Source organism: Antedon mediterranea, chromosome 10, assembly GCF_964355755.1.
Source record: "Antedon mediterranea chromosome 10, ecAntMedi1.1, whole genome shotgun sequence".
NCBI lineage: Eukaryota > Metazoa > Echinodermata > Crinoidea > Comatulida > Antedonidae > Antedon > Antedon mediterranea.
In genome coordinates, this window is record NC_092679.1 from 40,641 (window position 1) to 52,050 (window position 11,410).

The 11,410-nt window shown below is 32.8% G+C and overlaps 1 protein-coding gene across 2 annotated transcripts; it reads right to left on the minus strand.

The window, feature by feature from the left end:
• Positions 1-16: 16 nt before the first annotated feature.
• LOC140060141 (scaffold protein salvador-like) lies at positions 17-9,300 on the minus strand. Of its 2 annotated transcripts, none has more exons than XM_072106227.1 (8): positions 9,143-9,300; positions 6,120-6,252; positions 5,622-5,900; positions 5,345-5,407; positions 3,873-3,957; positions 3,672-3,776; positions 2,357-2,568; positions 17-1,604 (listed from the first exon to the last, which is right to left on the minus strand). In XM_072106227.1, the coding sequence occupies exons 2-8, from the start codon at positions 6,214-6,216 to the stop codon at positions 1,390-1,392; spliced, it is 1,056 nt and encodes a 351-aa protein (XP_071962328.1). In that variant the 5' UTR covers positions 6,217-6,252; positions 9,143-9,300; the 3' UTR covers positions 17-1,389. The 2 variants fall into 2 exon arrangements, with proteins under 2 accessions (XP_071962328.1, XP_071962327.1); XM_072106226.1 differs by having other exon boundaries at positions 18-1,604; positions 5,345-5,410.
• Positions 9,301-11,410: the final 2,110 nt, after the last annotated feature.

Sequence of the window (11,410 nt, forward strand, 5' to 3'; positions counted from 1 at the left end):
GTGAATTCATATGGTTTATTGTTTAAAATCAAATATATTTATGGAAGACAGTTAACAAGGTGGGTTCCCATGGCAAAATAATTCTCAGGTCCATAAACTTTCTACACCTGTCTGTTGTCCATTTAATCTTACTAATAAACTAAAGCACTTTAGGTTACTGTTACAAATTTGTTTAAATAATAAAATTGCTATACACATTAATACTTAACTACAAAATTCTAAACATACTATCATATCACAGTAAATTTAAGAGTAAATACAAAGTATCCTACACAATTTGTTTGAAAAATATTGAACTGTATAATACCACATTATAATATTTTGTATATGGTATATTTCTGGAGAAGATTAGGCATAAGATGTCTACAGTATGTATTATGAAAATGGTTAGGGTAATCTTTAGGCTGGAATACATAGGATGGATTTAGCAATATATATATATTTTGCTTTACATAACTGTGTATTTACATAATATTTACATGCATTCAATTTAAAACAAGTAAAAAAGTTAAATCAGATATTTAGCATACTAATGCTGGAATATGCTTTAGATGAACATGTAATAATAACAACTTGTAATAGTGTAAACACATACCACTGGTAAGTAAATATGTTCCTCCTTTTCATTAATAGGAGTGGAACCTTTGGGTAGAGAGTATAATAAAATACATAAAACTGTACCTGCTATTTTTTGGTTTAGCTGAGATCAAATTACAATGATGTTCGGTAAACATATTGCACTGAAAAAAAGAATACAGAATTAAAAGGAATATTTTTTAATTGAGCTCCAGATAGAATACCACTCTTATCAATCACATGTAAATATCAAATATATATATTTTGTAATGCCAAAATTATTTGTTTCATTTTTCTCTATTTGGCAGACTTCAAGGTATTGTATTATTATTAAAACATTGATTTTTACTTTGGATTGTATTAATACTACCAAATATTGATTGATTTATTATAATTTTTGTATACAAACTATATAATTACTGATTCCTAATTGTGTTACAAATAATTACAATTTATATGTAACTGCAGTATAAATCCATGATAAAACCAGCTGTGGATAAGATGTTAATACACCATAGGAAAGTGATTTACACAGAAATGTATGCCAGTATAAACAGCATAGAGAATATGTCTAATATATTATATTTAATTAAGCATTTTAAACCATACCAATATTTTGCCATGATTTGTTAATTTATTCTTGCTTAGATACATCAACTTGAATATCATTATCTTGTTACAGTTAAGATCATTCTGTACAAGAAGGTAAATGAACAGACCATTAAGAATTAGCACATGGTATCTTGTTCTTGTACATTCTGTACAAGAAGGTAAATGAACAGACCATTAAGAATTAGCACATGATCTACTGTATCATGGTTCACTAAGAATCCTCCTTTCAATTTCTCTGTGTAGTGCTGTACGATATTCTTCATATCCCATGACAACTTTACATAGTTCTTCTTTATACAGTCTTGTCAACATGGCTTGGTAAGTTTCTAATTGTTGTAATTGAAATAATTCCCATTTCAACTTGGAATCATGTTCTTTACTTGCTTTAGCATATATTGCTAACCATTCTGGTACCTCTGCAGATTCAAATGAGTTTGATTAACTACCAAATACAAAAATAATAATAATAATAACCCAATCAGTGTAAATAACAACACATTTCAGAAAAAAACATTTTGTGCACATTTTCACAGCGAGTAACTCACCAATTACAGGTGAATAAACTATTTTATAATTTATCTCATTTGAGGATTATGGAGTGGAATTGAATGAGAAACTTGTCACATACCTTTGTTAAGATATGGATTAGGCGGAACCCATCCATTAGAATCTTGTCACATACCTTGGTTAAGATATGGATTAGGCGGAACCCATCCATTAGAAACTTGTCACATACCTTGGTTAAGATATGGATTAGGCGGAACCTATCCATTAGAAACTTGTCACATACCTTGGTTAAGATATGGATTAGGCGGAACCCATCCATTAGAAACTTGTCACATACCTTGGTTAAGATATGGATTAGGCGGAACCCATCCATTAGAAACTTGTCACATACCTTGGTTAAGATATGGATTAGGTGGAACCCATCCATTAGAAACTTGTCACATACCTTGGTTAAGATATGGATTAGGCGGAACCCATCCATTAGAAACTTGTCACATACCTTGGTTAAGATATGGATTAGGCGGAACCTATCCATTAGAAACTTGTCACATACCTTGGTTAAGATATGGATTAGTCGGAACCTATCCATTAGAAACTTGTCACATACCTTGGTTAAGATATGGATTAGGCGGAACCCATCCATTAGAAACTTGTCACATACCTTGGTTAAGATATGGATTAGGCGGAACCCATCCATTAGAAACTTGTTGTTGTGAAGCCATCTGACTTGTTGGCAGCATTGGATCGGTTATAACTTGCCTACTATGCAACACCTGTGATATATGCGTCATATTTTGAGGTGGTCTTTGCTGCTGGTACATGAACATCCTTAGAGCAGTTGGATGTTGTGATGTTACTTGCTTGGTAGCATTACTAAAAAGAGGCATAATGTTTCAGAAGTTTATTGAACTGCCTTCATTGGCACTTTTTCTGTTTTATTTATATTGTATTATACTTTGGCAACACAAACACAACAAAAAAGCAGAAAAAAGAACAGGAGACATAACCTCTATCTACATCCCCCTTGAACAGATAAAAATAGCTGAAATGGTACTATACTACAAAAACAATAAGTTTCATATATATATATATAAACACACAGATAAAACAGGCCATCCAACCTTGTTTGTCACATGAAGCTCAATAAATAAAAACAAATGAATGAGGGAGAGAGGGAGTGTAAGTACACAGTCAACCCAGAGGATGTACCCGTGTGTTCACAATCAATATGAGTTGGTTTTAAGTGATTTACTATAAAACAGTATAGTAAACATATATTTTATCAATTGAAAAAGATAACAAAATAAGAAAATGAAGGTTAACAATTAATAATAAATACTTTATTGAAAAGGCAAAAACCAAAAAATGTTAACAGAACAGAACAGGAAAGAATTATAACTGAAACTTGTAGCAAACCTAAAGTCTAAAAAAGAATTATCTTGTCAAGGTTTAACAATAATTTTCAACAATTTTCTTTCAGTTTTGTAACTTATCTCAATATCAAAATATTTTGCTATCTTTTTCTTTTCAAGTAAGTTATTCTTGTTTTTGTTGTTGTTGTTACATTTTGTTGATATTAGTCAATTACCGTATTGTTACATTTTGTTGATATTAGTCAATTACCGTATTGTTTTTTAAGGTTAAAAGCCTTGCCAATTTGGAGTTCCCTTTTCCATAACATTTTGATGACATCTTTGTATTTATCCTTAGTTTTATGGAGTAAAACATTTTGATGACATCTTTGTATTTATCCTTAGTTTTATGGAATAAAACATTTTGATAACATCTTTGTATTTATCCTTAGTTTTATGGAATAAATTGATTTTGATTGATTGAAACACATGTTTGGAAGAAGCCGTGATAATTTCAGAAGTGAATAAAAGTAAATATTGTGTTGAGTTTGGGTAGATATCAGAGTTGGCATGTGAGAATATGTAGTTCAATTTGTAGCATGAATGGTAATTTATTGTGCTTACCATACATAGTAGACTCCATGCTTAGAAGACTCCACACGATCCCAACCTGGTGGTAAACCTTCTTTCTCATGTGGATGACTCCAATGAGTAGTTTTTGTGTTGTGACTGAAAGAGAGAACAAGATTTTTCTAGAACAAAGTAATTTATTTATATGATATTGATACTCTCCTTTTACAATGTAAAAATGTCATAAAGACTCACTCAATATAATACTTGCGTCCCCGGAGGGTCCTATCTACTGTCCAGCCTAGAGGCAGTGGAGGTTCATCGGTGGTACTATATTGAGCTAGAAACAAACAAATGTAAGCAGCTTACAGTAAGTTTCAATACTACATTTGAGGTTCATAAGTTATGTTTTCCTCTCCACGTTGAGTTACAGTGGTAAGTTGCGTTAAGTTATAAAGTTAAACATATGTATTAGTCAGTGTAATACCATCAAATGTTGTAAAACTGTGACCAGCCATGTGGCAATTTTCCAGTCACTCACTGAAATGTCAATAATCTGAAATACCGTTGATGTACAACTGAGTTAACCCTTCACTTGTCATTGAATCGGTGCAACTGAATTTCGAGAGGAAAAGTAATGTGAAACAATGACCTGTTGCGAGTGAATAAATGCACACATTTAAGAGAAAGGTTGTTTAATAAACACTCAATTTAGGATAAATCTAAAGAGAGAGATTAGCAATGGCAATTTGTGAACTAGATTTCATTCATCACTATGACGAATTATAGGTTATATATATTTAAATAAAGATAATTGATGGATTTAAGATATATTGATTGATTGATTTTCTCAGAATCTTTAGTTATATGACAGGATCTTGCTAACGCAAATACAATAGCCGGTATCATAATAATAATAATAAAGACATAAGTTACTTTTTATCTAGATTTTATTATAAATCATGTGTATAATCTATTCACTAAGAAATAAAATTGAACAAACAATATGGATAATAAAAAAAAATCTCATTTCGTTTCGTTTCCCAAGGTGAGACTCGATCTCGGTACCTTGAACGCCATACTGTAGACACGAGCCCAAACCACCGAGCCATCCACAACTGACTAACAGTTGTAGAAAGATTCCTCCGTGTATTTACTATGCAGTAACCACTTTGGTGCAGATAGATTACCGCAATGAATTATAATTTTTTACAATGATGACATCTTTAAAAATTTTAAAAAAATGATGCACTGTCAAGCTATACTTTTAACTTTAATATATGAACTCTTGAAGGAAGAAAGTTAATGTTAAGTTTGTTATTTTGGCCTACGAAAATGTCATAATTTTTTGAATGTCGAAATAAATTTTTTTAAATTTAAAATGCAATTAATGATGACCTTATCAACTTTTGTTCTCTTAATTTCATAATAAATCATACATATGATACATACACTTCAAGAAAATAAAATAAATAATAGAAGTTCCTGAGCATTCTGACGATCTATTAATTAAAAAATTTAGCATATTTTATTAAATATTATTAACATTTTTGATTGCTCACAGTGAAAACATAACCACATCGATTCCTGGCTATAAGGAATATACTCTGAAAAATTGACTTAGCTAGATGAAACTGATATCAGGATAATTCACAGACAAAATAGTGCTAAGGAAAGAGTAAATAAATAAATAAAGATCCTGACAGAATCAAGAAGTTCATACTTACCATTGGTAGGAAGGTGAGGTGGGTAATGAGTGCCAATGGTCTGCTGAGATGAGACAATAGATACTACTGTACATGAGAAGATGTGTATAAAGTATGAGCTACATTTGTTCATTAAATGGAGACAAAATTGAATAATGATTGCATGTTAAAATAAATATATATAAATGCTTAACATATTCTATAAATGGTTAAAATGCTATTTAATAAGCAAAATGGAAGCAAGACTGAGATTGACTCATTGTATCCTTTTTTGTAAGTTAGATAAATCTGTAGTTACTTTCAGATTTGTTGCCTTTTAAATCAGGAACTGATCTTGCACTTTTTATGCCTTGCATGTGATTGACCGTTTGTGAATAGGCACTGTCTGCCGCCGATGATTTAAATGACTGCGATCGTTCTGCATTGGGTTTACGTAACACCGTGACATTTTTTACACTTTCTTGTTTAACTGTAGATTGATTCCATTCAGGAGTTGTAGTTGTTGGTGTGTTACTTGGGTGGCGGGATGCTCGCTTCTGGGTTTTGGGTCCATGACGAACAACGGTGGATATGTACCCTATTAGCAAATCAACAATTACAGTGATTTTCTTTCTACCATGCCATCATTGATATGAAAATCAATAGTATACAAATAACAAATGTTTATATGAGTGTGATAGTATAAATCATTTTAAGAGGTGAAAGGTTATATTTTCACAAGGCAACAGTAGAGTGGAAATATGTGGAGCGATTGATAGTGTACTTCTAATCAAATGACAGGAACCTATTTAAGTACCTTGAAATATAGGTAGCTGTTCTTTCTTAGTGTACTTGCCAGCTATACCACTTTCTGGTAACGGCCTGAATGCATCTTTCTTACGTGGTCTTAACATCTTACCACAGGCATAGCACTAACAAAATAACAACATCTTTAAAAGAAGAAGAGAACATTGGATTCAATTTCTTTGATGAGTGACACAACCTGGTAATATTTTAATACAAAGAAAGCACATTGTAGGAAATTGACACAAGAATGACTAATAAAAATTGATGACAAATATTAACCAAGAGTATGAGGCCTTACAATATATACACACTTAGCCTAAAATTTAAAGGGCGGTTTCTAGTCTGAGTCTTTAAAAGCCAGGTGCGGGCAAAAAATTTCTATTAATCATACATTCCAATAATTATCGATCTATATGTTCCCCTATGTTTCATAATTTTTGGGATTTTATTTGTGTTACATTAGCTTGTTGAAAATAAGCACTTTCTTATCAGTGGGGGGATAGTTCAAATTACACAATAAAATCTCTATTTTTTTGTACACAAATTTTGTAAATAGAGAGGCATTTTACAAAGCTATGAAAAATAAACGGTGTGGTAAAAAATGTTATCAGATGACTAAATATAGGTAATATAACTTGAATTTTACATTTCTGGTATTTTTATTCAACTTCAGATTTGTATTTTCATGCTATAGCAAAAATTATCCACCGTATATCCACCATCTTTTTTCACCTTCTACAGTAGGGAGTCACCAGACATGTTATTACATTAGGTTATTACTACCCAACTACGGTACTGAAAAAAAGTCTTCTCAGAAGAAACAGAATTTTTTTTCTTTTCGAAACGGTGTACATCGTGTTCAGCCGCTATGTTTTGAATGCCCATATAACTTAAGGCGCTATGTATGGCGCGCCAACTATGCATTAACTGCCGTTTGTTCTGCTGGTCTTTTCATTGGGTTATTCCATTCTAAAAATGTGGGTGCATTGTAACGTGATCGATCAAAATTGACCGACATAAAATGTACGGCGTATTATCATATTACTTTCTGTGATATAAGTATTATTTAGAATGCTGTGGTGTGGATATATTTGAATCTATTTTAAATGATTTAGATATACGTTTATTATTATAATAATAATCTTAAACGGGCAATAAACTTGTACTTGTGTCTTGTACATTTACTCTTGCAGGCCTAATGTGTTCTAATAAAAACAGAAATAAACATTAAATCAGTTAATAATACATTAATTATATTAAAACTCTGGTTATATAGGCCTATTGTATGTCTAATAATAGACTGGGCTCTCTCAATCATCGGTTTAATTTTAAAATGAGTGGCTAAGAAATCTTCAACAATGTTGATTGGGTTTTCGTTGTCAGATTTAGCGATTCCCACAAAGCGAATGTTATTTCTCCTGGAGAAGCGTTCAGCCTTGCCTTTAAGAATTTCTTACCAATACAGTACTCTCGATTATGAATAAATTTTATTGATTTTGATTGTTATTATTGTGTTGTTTGTATTCGCGTATTTATTTTTTTTAATTTTCTGAGAACGTTGTGGGCCCGATCGTCTCACGATTTGGGCCTGTCACACCAAAATCAGTCCGGGCCAAAATAGGTCCGGCGGACCAGTTTTGGCTGCCAAAATCAGTCCGGGGGACCATTTATGGCTGCCAAAACCTGTCCGGCCGGACCAATTTTGGCCGCCAAAACTGGTCCGGCCTGGATAAAATCGGTCCGGGCAGTAGGACTGTTTTTGGCCGCCAAATATGGTCCGGTCCGGTCTTACAAATATATGGTGCGCAAAATGAGTCATAATGTATATATCATTAAAAAAAGGCCATGATTAGTCATTATATTGAAAACTACGAGGTTTTATTTGTTATTTTAATATTATAAATTAAGTCTGTTTTTTTTATTATCATTATTAGTAGTAACTCATTAATAATTAGTACTAATTGTTAGGATTTTTGTATACAATATGTATCTCTGCCTGTTTTTAATCCATTTTGTTCTTTTTTAACATCTTCGTTTCCCCATGATGTTAAAAACAATTTAATTTATTAATTATTTATGGTTAATCAATCTATATATAAATTCAATACAATTATTATAAAACAATTTATCCAATATTGATTAGGCTGAGGAAGGAAAAAGGCCTCAATCATAAATAAAATCTAGCTGGCAATATCAGCGTCTCATACCCGTTCATGTGAGTGTGTGCCGGGCCAAAATATGAGTGAACACCTAAGTCATGTTTTTAGATAAAATACATTTATTTATAGTATTTATCCGACAAGATAACTTACTAATATATATCATGGGATATTTTTCTATCATAAACAACTTAAAACAGCATCATAGGCCTAGTAATTCAATTAAAATCGACAGAAGAAAAGCCCGGATCGATTTTGGCAGTGGCGGACTGCTTTTGGCCACAATTTTAGAGCCAAAACTGGTCCGGCCGGACCGATTTTGGCCCCGGACCATATTTATCGTGACAGGCCCGATCGTCTATTTGAAAGAAAATTTCAGAAGACGATATTTAAAAGAAAATTTCAGAAGACGATATTTAAAAGAAAATTTCAGAAGACGAGGGGGGCTAATAGAGGGCCACGACCGGCCCACCAGCCTCTTGCACCACTCATTTAGAGTGGTGTACGGTGAGTTACGGTGAGATTTGGGCCCGATCGTCTTGAAGTGGGCCCGATCGTCCGTGCCGTGGTCCCTATTGTCTGATAACCGGCTAGGTAGCCTAGCTAGCCTCCTACTCCTACCTGGCCTAGGTTATAGGCTAGCCTAGGCCTACATAGCCGCCCTCTAACTAGAGGCCTACTTTTTTTAAATAGGGGCCTAGGCCTCCTAGCTAGGCCTAGGCCTAGGCCTAGTCTTAGATTAGTTAGGCCTAGTCTAGGGCCTAGGCCTAGATCATGGAGTAATAATACTACTCCATGCATGGTTAGATGCTATATCTTAAGCGGATTTCTTAAGATTAATCTTAATCTCTTAATCTGTGAATTACAAACTTACCAGTCCTTTTTACGCTAAAAAAAGTCTTCACAAAGTTTAATTTAGTTATAGGCTCATTGGACCTCATTCCGTTCGTTGCTTCTGCTTACACTCCGCGGAGGAATTGTGTTTGGTAAGGGGTGGATTTTTCGGATTGGTACGTATACTGCTTGGCCGGCTGCTGCTGTTGTTTTTGTATTTGATGGGTCTGTCGCCCTCTTTTTTAAAAATTAATTTTCTACGAAAGCCAGCTAGGGCCAAACAAATTATACAGTATTCTGATTTCAAGAATTCAAAATACACATTACAAATTTAAATACCATTAAATAGTTACAGGAGGGGAACCAACAAGATGGCGGCCGTAAATGTGTTCAAAAACATTATTTAATATAAAAAATAATAATCTAATATAGGGGACTAGGCCTAATAGGCTACACATGGAGGTATATACCTCCATGGGCTACACATAAATAAACAAGAAATATTTCTTACAAAAAACGCCGCGTGACTTTTTGACTGGACAGTTGTAAGAACAGTCTTCATTAATCTAATATAATAGGTCGGCCAATCAAAACGCAAGTGAACAATTGGGACTTTACTTGTGATTTATGTCATTGGCCTGTCAGCACAGTCGTTTCTTTCTAGAATTAAACGCACAAACTTGTATTGGGAATAATGTATGTTTATGTTGTTATTACTATCGCATTTAGGTATTGATATTAATAATAATATGGCTTTTGAATATATAATTACTGTCTGTAGAATAACATTTATACATTTTCGGTTCGCGATGAAAAGTTATATGAATGGATTTGTAATAGTTATTTATAATAATAGTATATGGGTTGTATTATTGCTAAGCTATCACCAAATCGCGTTATAACATTATTTCTCAGGGTTTTTTGCACCATTGATCAATACCAAACGCGTATCGGTATTATGGTTTTTAATGAATCATTACTTTAATAAAAATACCCAATTAAATCAATCGCGTCAGTCCAATTCCGACTTATGTTTCGATCACATAATTGTTCTGTGTCTACACTGTCCCAACTAGTTTAACAAAAAAAGTGTGATCTGCCCAAATATGGTAGTGATATGCCCGAATATCGTAGTGATATGACATCGTCATGTCTATATAATATGGGCACGTCATATTTAGTTTGATAGTATAGACAGAGCTTAAGGATTATATTTAAAAAATGTTTTCTTACATTTTGAAAAAAAGTATTTATTTGTTTATAAGCCCAATTTTCCAGTCTTAATTTTACATTTTGAAAAAAAAGTATTTTATTTGTTGATAAGCCCAATTGTGCAGTCTTATTTTACATTTTGAACGAAAGTATTTATTTGTTGATAAGCCCAATTTTGCATTCTTATTTTACATTTTAAACGAAAGTATTTATTTGTTGATAAGCCGAATTTTCCAGTTTAATAATAATGACCCCTTCCACAGTGCTTATACCATGTACATTTTACATGATATTGACCGTGGGTTCTTTACGCCTCTGATGCATTTGTTTTTATTGTACCTTTTTAATAAATTATTATATGTTTAGGCCTAATCACACCCAATTTAATGAAACGGTAAGATTCCGATTTCAATTGAAAGAAAGTAGTACTGTATTTATTATTCATTGATAAGAAGCCAAGGGTCCCATGGCGTTAGCCGATATCTTGAGCATTTGACTCATGTGTCAACCTGTAACACAAATCGTTCTTCAAAATCTATACTAAAGAAAGAACCTCACACGTCTTTTTTGTGAGTGATACACTATGGATATGCCCATGGAAATAATATGTGGACATTGCAAACAATCATAGGCCTACAGTAACAAACATAACATGGCTAATAAGCATAACATTCAGACTTGTTTGTTTTCTAGTGGATTTTTATTTACTTTAGCGTGTAGAATAAAACTAGTAACAGTGGCTATATTAATAATTATACTGATTATCCTTGATGTTATCGCGTCTAATAATAAAATATTTTGTTGTTGATAAGCCCAATTTTTCAGCCTTGATTTTACATTTTGAACGAAAGTATTTATTTGTTGATAAGCCCACTTTTGCAGTCTTAATAATTACCCTTCCACAGTGCATTTTACATGATATTGACCGAGGGTTTTTACGCCTCTATAGCCACTGATCAATACCATAATTAATGTACTTTTTTAAATTCAAAAAAACGGTCCGTTTTCGAGTTTAATCTTTTGGTTACAGAGGTTGGAGCCCGAGTTTTTGTAGACCGGACTTCCATGCACAGCCACATGTTAAGGAATATGAATC